The sequence below is a fragment of the Pipistrellus hanaki genome (genome assembly GCF_964339955.1).
Source record: "Pipistrellus hanaki genome assembly, chromosome: 11".
Taxonomy (NCBI): domain Eukaryota; kingdom Metazoa; phylum Chordata; class Mammalia; order Chiroptera; family Vespertilionidae; genus Pipistrellus; species Pipistrellus hanaki.
The window spans coordinates 23,455,935-23,470,700 of record NC_140513.1 but is presented as its reverse complement, the minus strand read 5'-3'; the positions used below and the strand labels follow the sequence as shown (position 1 = coordinate 23,470,700).

At 46.7% G+C, this 14,766-nt stretch overlaps 1 protein-coding gene across 1 annotated transcript in view; it reads right to left on the bottom strand.

Annotated features, from left to right (window-relative positions):
* Positions 1-3,731, bottom strand: part of GABBR2 (gamma-aminobutyric acid type B receptor subunit 2) — a 309,555-nt gene extending 305,824 nt beyond the window's left edge. Inside the window, exon 1 of the mRNA XM_084898711.1 lies at positions 2,685-3,731. Within this exon, the coding sequence (XP_084754837.1) occupies positions 2,685-3,008 (324 nt within the window). The 5' untranslated portion in view covers positions 3,009-3,731. The remainder of the gene's footprint in view (positions 1-2,684) is intronic.
* Positions 3,732-14,766: the final 11,035 nt, after the last annotated feature.

Below are 14,766 nucleotides of genomic sequence, written 5' to 3'. Positions count from 1 at the left end.
CAACTCAGACAGAAAGTACCTCCACTTTACAGATGGGCCACTTTAAAAAAAAATTAGGTATTATATCACCTGGGCATTCTATTCTCCCTAATATGACACTTCATGGCAGGAGATAACATAATTATTTGATGATAAGCCAGAATTCTTTTTTTTTCTTCTGGTGATAACTTCACTGAGTCTTCATGAGATTTCAAAAGCAAGGAAACAAAATAGGCAGTCTTAATCTTCCTGTTGTGACCATTTTATCAAACCTAATGTCTCCACATCTTACTTGTGAATTCATCTCAGAGGAAAACAATAGAAGGGAGGCAGGAAACATTTATTTAGTGTTTACAGCATGTCAGACAGAGCACTGGCTGTTGAGTCCACCAGCTCAAGATATTTCCACTCTGGCCTGCTTTCACCCTGAAGCGTCGTCACATTACAGCCCTGCAGAAATCATAGAATAGTCTCACTTTCTTATACGGAGAAATCTAGGCTTAGGGAGAGTAAATGCCTTGCTCAAAGTCACTCGGGGGTAAGATAACCTGTTCCTGACTAGGTGCAATCTACCCCAAAAGCCTATGTTCTGTGCCACTTCACAGAGACAGAGACACATCCTACTGGCACGAGACTGATACTACCCATGTCCTCCTTCCCAACGCTTTCTACATATTCCCACGAACTGAAGAGCCTCTTAACTGCCTCATCCTCTTGACTCTGGGCCCTCTCACTCAGAAAACCATCAAGATACACTTGAAAAATAAAATTAAAAGCTTCAACCCACGCCCTGAAATCAAGCACCCATCCCTTTACTGCCACAAACAGGCTCATATGAAATCTCGTTCAGGGAAGCTTTCTGAAGGGATAAACTGATGATGAAAGCATTATGCAGCTCATAATATTTGGTGATGATGCAAGCTGGGCTGTCTGTCTACAAACATTTTTGTCTCCAAAGAACCAGTTCTCATGTGTCTCTTTATATATATATATATATATATATATATATATATATATACACACACACACACACACACACACACACACACACACACACAACAGAGAAGCAGTGCATGAATTGTGTCGACCTCTCCATTTACGTGTGCAGGGCAAGTACCCCAGAGAACTTTAAGTGTTCAGACAAAGATGAGGGCGATGGGAACGTCATTCAAAAATGATCTTACACGGAGTTAGCTCTGCACAGTCCGACCCCCCCCCCCCCGCTCCCCCCCACACACACACACCCCACCCCTACACCCCAGTTTGCATCCTCCTGGGGAAGAGGAAGCCTCTAGGCTTGCAGCAGCCTTCGCGGACCAACTGTCACCGGTTCCTTCCCCTTTTATTTACAGCGCAGAGCAGGCTGGTTAGTCTGTGAGGATGGCGGGGAATAATATGCAATCCAGGTTTCTGATCTTACTCCAGGGACCAAAAAGGAGCCAGACAGAGAAGAAAGCAGAGCCTGGGCTGCACGACCAGAGCGGCAGCAGGACTCTCCTCTTAGATGGGGTTTGTATAAGGGCTCTAGCAGAAGCGCCCCGAGAGCGCCAGGAAGCCGGGGTCAAGCCCAGCGCCCCGGCCAGGCTTGGCGCGGTGGAAGAGGCGCCAGCCGAGCTTTCTGCACAGGAAATCACTGCCCCCTTCAGGCCGCGTCTCAGACTCTGCGGCCGGAGCTTTGGGGGCTTCCTTAATCGGGAAAAACTCGTAAACCCAACCTCGATCTCGTCTCCAAACACCTTCTGCGCACCTCACTCAGACCCCGAGCTGCAATGAAGGTCCGTGCTGGGGCTTCAGCCGAAATCCAAGCCAAGGGGGTGAGGAGGGGGCGCGAGAGGAGAAGCTCCAGTCTAGGCTATTCGGCTCCCCTGGGAGAAGGAGGCCGGGAGCCCAAGACCGCTGCTGCAACGCCAAGTCCCTGCTTCAAGTCTGCGCCCGGAGAAACTGCCTGCAGCCGCCGGGCCAACAGCAGCAGCGCATCCGGGGCAAGACCTGCTCAGGGCACTCTGAGCAACTAACCCAAGGGGGGCGGGGGTCTCCTTATAAAACTGCTCTGGCCACAGGCAGCACCGGCCACATCCAGTGGCAGCGCTGCAGAACCGGAGGCCCCACACCTATCCGCACCCTGCGGATCGAGCGCCCAGCCCTGCTGCGCGCGCTGGCCCCTCGGGTCCGGAGCCTGCAGACCTCAGAGCAAGGCTCAGCTCTCCTGGGGGCCGGCGAGCGGGCCAGCGGCCTCTCCAGCCCCAGGTGGTCCCGTTTGCAATCAATGCGCCAGTGCCTCCCACCTGGTACTCCACAGCCCCACCAGCGGGACCTGGGCAGGGAGAAGCAATGCAGGCCTTTTGGGAGACCCAGTTCCCACCTTCTCCACTCCTTCTCTGGTTAAAGGAGATTCTAACCTCCTATCCTACACCACACACACAGGCAATCCCGAAGGAGTGAGATGCTTAGCAAACCTTGCTCGCAGCTGTGCCCGCCAAGCCCGGTGGGACACCGGAGGGTGAGCACTGAGTACCAGTTGGCAATGCTCTTGGCAGGCACTGACGGGTCAATCAGGGCTTTGCCCAAGGACCAAAGCTTGCCTCTGTCCAACACTCCCCCTTACCCCCCACCCCCCACCACACACACACACACACACACACACACACACACACACACACCATTGCCCACTACAGCCCCGACGGCGCGGGCAGCCGGACACTCACCTCCGTGTCATAGAGCCGCAGGTCGAGGAAGTAGGGGCGCAGGAGCGACTCGTTTCGGATCTGCTCTATGGCCAATTCGACCGCGGGAAGTACGCCGCGCCCGATGCTGCCCTTGGCCACCTCCTTGGTGAGCGGCATGAGGCCCATGATGGAGAGCGGTGGGCTGCTGGGCGGCGGCCGGGGGGCGCCCCGCGCCCAGCCCCAGGCCCCTGGCGCCAGGGGCAGCAGCAGCGGCAGCAGCAGGAGCAGCAGCAGGCGCGCGGGCGGCGGCGGTGGCGGCGGCGGCGGCGGCCCGAGCTGTCCGAGGCTCCGCGGGGAAGCCATGCCGCGCCGCGGGCTGCGGGCGCCGGCTCACTCGGCCCGCATGGCCTGGCCCGGCCCGCCGCCCCGCGCCAAGCTCTCCCCGCGGCGCCCGCGCAATGGCGCCGGCCCCCGCTCCGGCTCCGGCTCCGGTTCGGCTCAGAACGGCCCCGGCGGCGGCGGCAGCGGCGGCGCCCGTGACGGATCAATCACGCTGGGAAGGGGTGGGAGCGAGGAGTGCGGGAGGCGGGGAGGAAGCGAGCAAACGCGGAGAGGGGGGCCAGCGTCTCTGCGCGCGCCTCCCTCCCGCACCGCCGCCCCGAACCCGGCAGCCTCCGCCCGCCCCCGTGCGCTCTCGGAGCCGCTCTCCCGCCGGGAGCCTCTCGGCGGCAGCTCCCGGAGCGGGGCCGGGGGAGGGCGAGCGGCAGGAAACGCGGGAGGCGAAGGCGAGGCTGCCCAGCGAGGCTCGGGCCGCCTCTGGGGACGAGGACAAGCCGTGCGCGCTGGGGAAGGGGGAGGCGCCGGCGCTGCGGCTGCGGCGGGGAGGGCTGCCTTCCCAGCACACGCACACGCGCCCCCGGCCCTCCGCCGCGCGGGTTGCCGCTGCCCGCCAGGGACCTGAACATCCGAGGACAGAAATCTGGGAACGAGAACTGGCCACCACCGCTTTCCCGAGCGCTTCCTGTAGCACCTGCACGGTGGTTTGGGACTGCTTCTCTGAGGTCTGGCTGGGAAGGGCGGCGAGTGCGCCAAGGAGGCGTCTTAGGCACCTGCAGCCAGTGCTCTCCGCCTCTGCGCGGGTTCCCTGGGGTGGAGGAATGAGAAGGGAGGGCTGACCCAGCCCGGAGGCTCTGCCACTGCCGGCGCTGGAACACCTCCTGGTACTCGGTGTGCCCTGGCCCTTGGGGTCTTGGATGAGAGCCCTCCTCTTCCTCGCCAGACGGAGAAGCCGCCCTTTGCCAAAACCCAGGCAAGACTGGAGTTCTCACCTTGCCTGTGCTACCGCCCCCTCCAGGCATTTGACCTCCCCGCGTCCCCAATCTGGAAGGGCTCCGCCCTAGAATTCTCCCAGGGAGCACCGTTCTCAGGCCACAGAAGGTCCGGGGTCCACGCTCCGCAAGCCTTAGCCCTCTCTCTACCAAGGCTGCACTGGCTGCACTGGCTAACCTTAAGCAAAGCAGCCGTGCTCCTCGTGGGTCTCTCCATACTTGAAGAATATAAATCGTGACCATGAAAATATGAAATCCCAAGGGGTGATTAATCAGGGGGACACAGTAGGTCATCAAATAAAAAAAACTTTGTGGGTGAAACTGATGACCTTGTAACAAGGTTGGGTGTTTAACCTTCCCGGAAGACTTAATACATGCCTTACAATGTAATTACAATGTAATCCTCACAACAGCCCTCTGCATTACTAGAGAGTATTGCTTATCACCCTCACTTTACAGGTGAATGCCTAAGGTTTCACAGTTTGTCAAAGTACACAGAGCTACCCAGGGAGGACTGGAACCCAGAGCCAATATCCTATCCAGTGCAGTGGGAAAGAGGTTGGGAAACAGCTTCCCCAGCAGGCAGGAGGGACAATGCCCTGACTTTGGATTGTTCTGGACCTCATTTCCCTCAGGCATGTGCTGAAGGAGTTGGACCAGACTATGTCTATAAACTTGCTCTTCTGCAATGAGGCAGGAAGGGGCAATCCTGAATTACAAGATCGGTTCTCAGGAAACATGAAGGACAAGGGAGGCTAAGCTTACTCCTGGAGAATACCTTGGACAGCTCCAGGGGAAATTGGCCAAATTCTTCCTGCCCTAATTCCTCTTTCTAGGCTTCAGCAGACACCACCTCGTTGGCTAAGTGGAGCGTTTTCTTCTCTCCAAGCTGGAAGGTTTGCCTGGGCAGAGCTCGCCTGAGAATCTCCACCAAAAACAAACAAACAACAAAAATCCATAGGACAATGTAATCTCCAGATGCTTACTCAGCTGGTGTCTCACTTGACGTCACAGATATCCTCGAGTCATAAGTTTCTGGCATCTGCCATTCCTCAACCTTTCAGCTCAGGTTTCTGAATGAGCATTTTCACTTTTTTCTTTTATTTCCTTAGCTATTTATGATTTCCTTGTAATTTGTACCAATATAGAGAATGTGCTGACACCTCCATCTGGGAATAAGCTGAAAGCTAGGAGAACTTGGCTTGTCATTTACTAAGTGGTTGAAGGGCCTGATGGGAAACCTGCCTTTCTTGTCCTCTGTCTCCACTTATGAGGTGTCCAGGCCCCAAGACACATGGCCTGGGACCAGCACAGACCCTAGGAGCACCAGACTCACTCTCCATCAGCCTGGTTTCAGGCCAACCTCTGATCTCATGACCACTTCTGATGTCTGGGCCTCCCTCTGGCTCACAGGTCCCACCCTGGCCTGTGTTCCAGTTTGAGTAACTGGATCCTTGGTGCGCTTCCTGGTGGTGAGTTCCTGCCTCAGCCACCAGCCACAAGTCCATATTCCTCTAGAACTACAGTCCAGCCTTTTGCTTTATGATAATCATTTGTTCCAAATGTTTTACAATGTCTACTATGTGCTGGGCAGTATCTTAGGAGCCTAGGACACAGGAATAAATAAGCCAAACTAAAATCCTGTTCTCATAAAATTTAAAATCTAGTGGGAGACAATAAACAGAAATAAGTGTAAGATATTTTGTCAGTATGTGAACAATAATAAAGCAGGAAAGAGGATTGAGATTAACAGAGTGGGGATTGCAATTTAAAATAGGGAAGTCACACTGAGGTGACTTTTCAGCAAAGGCCAAAAGGAGGTAAGAAAAACCTGCAAGTGATGTTCCCAATAAAGGAACAGCATGGTAGGGGCTCCAAGACAGTAGTATGCCTGGCATGTTCAAAGAACGGTCAGAAAGCCAATTGGCTGGGGTGAGCAAGAGGAAAAACAACAGCACCCAAGGTCAAAGGCAGAGGGAATCAGGTAGGACCTAGGCCTTGTCAGGACTTTGGCTTGTACATGATGAAGTAGGAACTACTGGAGGATACTAAGTGGAGCAGTGACATGATCTGATATATTTTAACATGAACTCTCTAGCTCTCAAGTGAAGAATCATTGGTATAGAAGCATGGAAACCGATTAGGAGATTATTACAATAAGCCAGGTATGGTGGCAAGAACCAGGTGCAGGCAGGAGGTGGTGAAAAGTGGCTAGGTTAAGGATTTTTCTTCTTCATAGTAGTGAGAATAAAATGCACTGGCGGATGCCAAGACCTAGCACTGTGGTAAACACTGATCCTTACGAGCTCCTCTACCTTGCAAGAGATGTAGGGGCTTTAGAAAGCAACATGGTCAGAGGTACACCCCTAGGAAGTGATAAATATCACCTCAGATCTGTATGGCTTCAATTCTCATCTTCCAAAATCCTACCTCCTTAGCAATCCTTTCTCCCATGTCTTCTTCCGAAACACAAGAACCAGAAGCTGGTCTCCAAACCACAGTTCCGAGTTGGTCCTGAGACCTGTGCCTTTTCCCTTTCTGGGATTTTGGGGCACTGTGGTCCACTGACTGCCTAGAAGAAGGAACCCTATCCCTTTGAGCAGGACAATAGCAGGAGGCTAAACAGGCCTCCCCCTGCTGTCTGTCCTTCCATATTGGGCTGGACACCCCTTGCCACCCCAGAGCCAGCTACCCAGATCTGCCTTCCCAAAGCTGCCTCCTCTCAGGACTGGGTTCAGTTTCCAATACCTTGTTCCCAGTCTGACCTGTCACCCATGCTGCCTCTCCTCGAACTCCCATTTATAAAAAATCACAAGCTATGTTTGTAAACATCTCCCATGTATTTCTTATTCATGTTTATATTGAAATGTTTCAACAAAGTAGCTCAGCTGGATTTTTAAAAGTTCATTATTTGTTTTCATTTTTTAAATGGATAAGTTATGAATGATGGCTCCAAACAAGATTAGTTGAATGAATCGAAGTTGCTTTTCTCTTTTCACAAGGCATGTTTTTTAAACCGTAAAATTGAGTTTCAGGCATCAGATGTGGTCTGGTGACACAGTTTGAGTAATAATAATAGCTACTATTTATTAAACACCTACCTCCTCTGTGCCAGACACTTTGGTATGCATCATCTTAATCTTCATGACTACCTGAAAAATAGGTGTTAGAATCCCAGTTTTGCAAATTATGAGACTGAGGTCCAGATGGATTAAATGATGTGTCTAATGATATCCGGCTTATGAGACTGAGGTCCAGATGGATGAAATGATATGCCTAATGACACTCAGCAGAGACAATGACAAAGCCCAAAACCAGTCTGTCTAACCCCAAACTCCTGCATGTGCCTCTACTGTACATGCCTCTCCTTGAAGATGCCCTTATGTGACTGGAGAGAAAATAGTCTTAAAGAAGCAAAGAATGCTTCTGAGGATCAACACCAGAGAGAGGTAAAATTACTTGGCCAGAGTCCTCCACTGAGTTAGACATGAAACTAATTCTCCTTCTGCTTATCAGGGGAAAGTGTCTGGCTTAGAGACAGTCTGTGACTAAATCCTTCAGGAGTCAGTGCTAAGCCTGGGGTGGACCAGCAGAGCCTGGAGCCTTCTCTTCTACTCCTGTTCCTCATGTGGTTTGAAGAGAGTGGAAAGATGGCTCCATGACATCTGGACAGGTCCTAAGTGAACATGGGCAGGAAATTTAGCTCATAACAGACTGGCAAAGGTACACAAAGCCCCTCTCATTTAGAGGTTTCAAAAACAGATCCTTTGCAAAGGAGATCATGGATGATAAAAGGCATGGTTTAGGAACAGAGCCCTATTTGGGAAGAGTCTTGTCAAGTCTCTGGTCCACAAATGCACCAAGCCTAAGCGGCAATGGTGAGTTTTTGAGTCAATAATTCTGGGTTCAAGTTCTAGATTACCAATTATTAGTGTTGCAACTTTGGATAAGTCACTTTTAGTTTCCTTATCTGTAAAGTGAAAATAAATGATTCCTCTTTCACAATAACAAGGTTATTGTGTGGCTTAATAAAACAGCAACTAATATATATTGAGCACTCAAATGTGCTAGGCAATATTCCAAGTGTATATAATTAAATCCCTTATTAAATAAGATTATGCATATAAAGTATTTCATACAGTACTTATTGGGCATGTAGATGATGATGATGATAATGATGATGATGATAAAAATACCACCAGAAATGGCCAGATCAGTGCCTACTGAGGCTCCTACTCCATTATTTGATTAATGGAATTTTTGTACGTTATTTCTTAGGCTCTACCAAAGTCAGCCTTCCTACTGCATCCACTTTGGATCCCAATCTGCTGCTGAAGGCCATGGTGCACCCCCTCACCCATGGCAGCTCCTCAGCAAAGTCAATCACAGTCACCTTCTCACTTCCATTTCCAACCAAGTCTTCTCTTCCTCAGAAGTGTTATCTAAATTCCTCATCTTCTCTAACCACCAGTGTAGAATCTGTCCATGGCTCTCTTCAAAGATAATACCAGAACTGATCACAAACCTTCCACATGGGCCAAGAAGCATGTAGAATAGCAGGGCCAACCCTCTGTGCTCAGGCTCTAGACTGCTGTCCCTGCTGACCTTGCGTCTAGAGTCACTAGCATTTTGCTAACAGTCACATCACCCTCTCTGGGTCATTGAAACTTATGGTTCTCCAAGAGTCCCAGGTGGGGTTGTTGTTTGCTTTTGCAAATGAACAGCAAGCTGGATGTCTCTGGTCCTATTTATCAGCAGTTTAATTTGAGGGCCTATGGACAAGATTGAAACAATTCATCCATAATTATGTCCCAGTGCTCTAGCTTAGTGGTAGGCAAACTGCATCTCACGAGTCACATGCAGCTCTTGGGCCCCTTGAGTGTGGCTCTTCCACAAAATACCACGTGTTGACGTGCAAGTACAGTGCGATTGAAACTTCGTGGCTCATGCACAGAAGTCAGTTTTCGGCTCTCAAAAGAAATTTCTTTTCTTTTTTAAAAAAAAATATATTTTATTGACTTTTTACAGAGAGGAAGAGAGAGGGATAGAGAGTTAGAAACATCGATGAGAGAGAATCATCGATCAGCTGCCTCTTGCACACCCCCTACTGGGGATGTGCCCGCAACCAAGGTATATGCCCTTGACTGGAATTGAACCCGGGACCTTTCAGTCTGCAGGCTGACGCTCTATCCACTGAGCCAAACGAATTTTGGCTCTCAAAAGAAATTTCAATTGTTGTACTATTGATATTTGGCTCTGTTAACCAATGAGTTTGCCGACCACTGTCCTAGCTTATTGAGGGCATCTTACATCTTAGATCTGCTTTGCCCCATATTGAGCATTTCTCAGTGCTATTTGTATTGGATGCATTGGTCAAAATGTTAAGTTGGAGATTGCCAAAGACATAGCTCTGTGGCTGCCCACACTGGGGGTCTCTGCCCTTCCTGGCCCTTTGAATAAACCTACTGAGATTCCCACAACTTCTGCATTCTGCTAGCATGTTTCTCCTTCATGAACTCCAATATCATGAGAGCCCTTACTGAAACCCTGACACACCTATCTCCTTAATTCCTCTGGCATGCAGTCCAGTAACTCCACAAGTAAAGGTAACTGTGGTTTGATGGATTCTTGAACCCACATCCACTCCTAGGGACCATCCCTCTCTTCTCTGTGTGATCACACATCATTTGTATTAGGTTTTTCCCAAACATCATTGAGGATCAATACCCAAATTCCTTATTGCTGAAGTCTCCCTTTTAGCCTCTCAGAAGAGCAAAACTTTGCTATGTCCACCACTACGTTTTACTCATTCCCAGAGATCCTTAGATGCTCTCTCTCTGAAAGTATCAAAGTGCCCTCTGAGATTCTCCTCATCTCTCTATTTTTTAGAGCAATCAGGGCTGGACTTGAATCTACTCTAGGAGGCTTTTCATCATGAAGTCCGCAATGGGATAAAGACCCACCCAAATAAGCCCTCATCCCCCACAAAAAGCACCTTCCACTCCCCCACTCCAGGGGATGGGGAGAGAGTATGCAGGCATGTCCTTCTGTTGCCAATAAGTAACTCATGATGGGTGTGGAAACGGAGAGACAAAGTACTAGTGAGTGTAGAAATGCAGTTTGATTTGTTGCTGCGGAAAGACCAAGAAGGAGTGGCACCCCCTGGAGGACAGGAGAAGGAGAGTTAGTTCTTGCTGGCAGTTTGAACCTGGGTTAGGTCTAATCTAATTATCACACACTCATCATCTCTTCTTTTCCCCTTAATTATGCTCACTCCACTATTTCTCCACCAAAATGTCTAGTGTGCCTCTGTCACAGGTCTGGAGGTGAGAAAGTTATGCATTCTCTTCATCATCCACCCATGTTTGCTCCAAATACACTCTATGAAAGCCTGTTGGTTGATCCATGACATTCTTCCCAAAGTCACAGCTCATTCTGGGATTGAGTGCCTTTATGTTCCAGCAGATTCCCTCCCTGCTGGACCGCTAATTTCAGCTTCTCTCCATGGCACTAATTGTTTTTGGAGAGAGGGTTAATTGTATTGAACTATAATATACACACAGAAAACTGTACAAATCTTAAATGCACTGCTCAGTAACTTTTCATAGAGTGAAGATACCCATGTAAACTAAACTGCACCAAGGTTAAGAACATTACCAGCACTCTGAAGCCCCTGTCAGACCCAGTCATTATCATCTCAGAGGGTAACCACCATCCTGACTGCTAGCCTTCTAGATTGGCTTTTGCCCTTTCTTGGTCTTAATATAAACGGCATCACAGCTTCTTTGTGGCTGGCTTCTTGCACTCAGCATTATGTTTGTGACATTTATTCATATTGTTGTGATTGTAGCTATTTTACTCTCAGAGCCATAGCCTTTTACAATCTGACTCGTTCTCATGGATCTGTGTTCAGGTCCTCAGTTTTCTCTCCACCCACACCCAACCTTGCTGGTTGCAATAGTCTAACTTGTATGTCTGCTTCTATTCTTCTCTTCTCCAGCCTATGCTTCATCTAATTTGCCAAACTAACCTTTCCAGAGCTCAGCTCTAATCAAGTCTTTACCTGTTTAAAACGTTCGGTGGCTCCATGCTATCCATGGCAAACTCCCCAAACTAGGATTATTAGGCTATTTACAATCTGGCTTCAATGTTTCCAGATTCAGCAACCAGTCCTTCTCCTTCCCCACGTCTTCTGTGTTCTAACTACTTAGAATATATTAGCTGGGTCCATAAATATGTCTGCCCTTTTCTGTCTCTATACCTTTGCTCAGGCTATTCCTTCAATGTAGAATGTGTTATTCCCACTTTTTCTCCCACTGGCAAAATTCTTCAAGATGCAGATCACGCCAAAACCAGTTTGGCTCAGTGGATAGAGCGTCGGCCTGCGGACTGAAAGGTCCTGGGTTCGATTCTAGTCAAGGGCATGTACATTGGTTGCGGGCACATTCCCAATGGGGAGTGTGCAGGAGGCAGCTGATCAATGATTCTCTCTCATCGATGTTTCTAACTCTCTATCTCTCTCTCTTCCTCTCTGTAAAAAAATAAATAAAAAATATATATTTTTAAATTCTTCAAGATGCAGATCAAATGTCTCTTCCCCATATGATACTTCCTCTAGTCACTCCAGAAGAAATAACTGCTACTTTCTCTCAGCTCTTATAGTAAGGCTTGGCTCATGCTGAGAGATATCACTTATCACTTCTTTAAAAGTTAATTACCACATTTCACCTATTCTAAGACACATTTTACTCCTCTCTGAAATCTGGATGCACTTTACCATGGATGACATCTTATAATTAGCAGTATTTTTTTCTTTCTTGGTAATACACAAAATAATGGATATCTTAGATTTGATGAAAGACAGTATTTTATTTTTTATCTCAACACTTTCTAGACCAACTCTCTGGATTACCGAGTTTGCATCTCTGGCTCCCTTTCCATGTGTGAGACCATACATACACATAAAGCACGCAATATGTGTTTGTTGAATAAATAGGTATGCATTATTCTTTATTACCTGGACACCTTCTGCACATGTTTCTACTGTGCGGAGAGCAGGTGGCACTGGGAAGGCTTCTCAGTATGGCTCGTCATGAGGTTTCTCACAAGAGGTAGAGGATTACTCTTTCCTCAAGGTGTAGTGAGGGCCAGGTGACAGCGGGGGTTTGGGGGGAAGATGTGGAGTCAGCCACAGAGGTCTCCTTTGCCTGTGGTTGGCATAGCTTACAGGGGAAATGTTATACAGGAATAATTTAATGCTGAATCCATGATCAACAAAGCAAGCTTCAATTGTAATATCCTTCCTATCAGGTAAATATAATTTGCTTTTCAAGGATCTGATTTAAGGCTTGATTTTCAGGAGCACGCTGTGACAGGGAAAAGTACATCCTAACTAGTCAATCTTGTTGCAAGCCTACTCTTTGAATAACAAGAGTGTCTTTTCATTTGCTTTTGTATAATGAAATCAATTATTCCCTCTGCCCCTCAACCTAGCTCTATATTATATAACAAAAGACTCAGAGAGGTTAGCAGCTTACTTTAGTGATATTTTACTCTTTGTCGATTAATATTCCAATCACTCAAATTTTATAGATGATTTTAGTAAAATCCAGCATGTTCTGTTTTTCATGTGCTTCTAAATTGGGAAATACAACATATATTGTCAAATGCTTTGGAATTATCCACTTTATGTGATTGATGATGCTGTCTTTTCCTGATATTGCACCACCGCACACAAGTAGGCATAGAACCCCCTGACTTTGGACGGATGTGTCTATGTTTAAAGGATTTTGGACAAAGTTTGTTCCCACGTTCAACAGGGATCCTGAACAAGGTAACAATTTTCCAGGATTTTCTCCAGTTTTAGGTCAGTTTGATGTAGAATTCACTATAGATATCAGGTGTTGCTTTCCATTGGACAGTTTTCTTATATACTTCAAGGGCATGGAGGCTGCCAGCATGATAAAGTTCAATTGCACGGCCATCTGGACTTTCTTTGGGGAGTTTCTTTGATTGATATCTTTATTTTGTCAGTATCTAGGAAAGCATTTAATTCATTTATACAATAGTCATTATCTTTTAGCAAATTAGATGCCTCTGGGAATTTTCTAAATTCCATCATCTCCTTTAAAAGACGGTGGATGCAATCACTCATAATGTGAAAACAAATAAAAACTTTCTTGCTGTCAAGAGCAGTGACCTCTGGCTAATTGACCATTGGTGAGAGGAAATAGAGGGGTAAAAACAGATTTATTCTTTTATCTTATATCCTTATGTTATATCTGAATGTTTCCCCCTGAAGATGTATTCCTTTTATTAAAGAAAAAAAATGTTTCTTTTTATCACTTTGTTTTCTTATTGCCTTTGGTTCTATTTTTCTTCCTCTTATATTTTCATTTTGAGAAGTTTAGCCAAAAGATTACTCAATTCATTTAAAAAAAAAAAAAAAAAAGTCCAAAAACAACCAAATAACAAAAAGATTTTTTTAAAACCTACATCTTGGATTCTATTGTTTACATTGCTTTTCCTTTCCAATTTTCTTTTTATCTGTGCTCTGATTTTTTTCCAATATTAGATTTAATCTTATAATAGAAACCAAATAAAACCTTTATGTCTAAAAAATAAACTTATTTGGAACTAAGTTTGATTAAAAATGGCAGCAGAGTAAGTGGATGCTGCATGGACACGCTTCCAGGACCAAATTGGAATTACAACATTTTCTGAAAATACAGAAAACTTCTTGAATAAAAAATAAACTTATTTGGAGGAAGTCGGGGACCTTAAAAAAATCTGAGGGAGCAACAGACCCCTCTTCAGAGAAAGGCACTGACATAGCTTCAGGGGCTGTACCCCTGAATACCTATTCATTATAACCTAGTGTGTACATGCCCTTTGCATACGTTATCTCGATTATTCTGTGAGGTGTTCTTATGCCTATTTTACAGATGAGAAAATGGGATCTTACAGAGGTTGAATGGCTTGCACAAGACAGCACAGGGAAAGTGACAAACTTGGGGCTACCCTTCTGGACTTAAGGGGCCATCCTGTCTTTTCCACTGCAGCACAGCTTCCAGGTTAAGTTTATTATTGATTTTCTAGCTTCTCATATTGTTTTGTTCCCTTTGTTAAAACTGGGTAACAGGTGCCTCATGTTGTATCTTTGTTGTTTCTCTTGCAAGGTCCCTGTGGCTTGCATTGTTCTTCTCTGGACATCATCTTCTGCTGAGTCTCTAAAGGAGTCATGTGACTTACTGACATTTTGAAAGTCCTCAAAGGACAACCCAGAAAGGAGTGAAAGGGCCTGGAATTCAGTCTTCCTCACTTCAGGCCCCAGGCATGTGACAGCATAATCTCTAGCGACAGGGAAGGGAAAGGGGATGCATTTAGGAAGCCCTCTGGCTTCAGTTTCCTCTTTTTAAAATGGGTGAATGTTGACTGTGAGTAATTTTAATTAAAGAAAAAAACACATCAGGGGCATTTACTATGTTCCTGATCCTGTGCTTAGCCCTTTATAACTAGAAAGGGATTTTAACCTGGTCTAAAAGCCTTCTACCCTATTACCCTTTACCTTGCTACCCCTTACTATGGTACCTAACTGGTCCAGCCTCCCTATATGATTGGTAGAAGATCAAGTGATATGAAAAGAGATACCACACCTTTCCAAATATCTCTTTTCTTTTTGTTAAAAGTATTTCTTACTAAAAGTCTACATTATTAATGTTAATAAAAATGATATTATGATCAATGAAAAATTAATAGGCTGTGTCTATTCTTAGGCATTTGTTTGTCTCCCA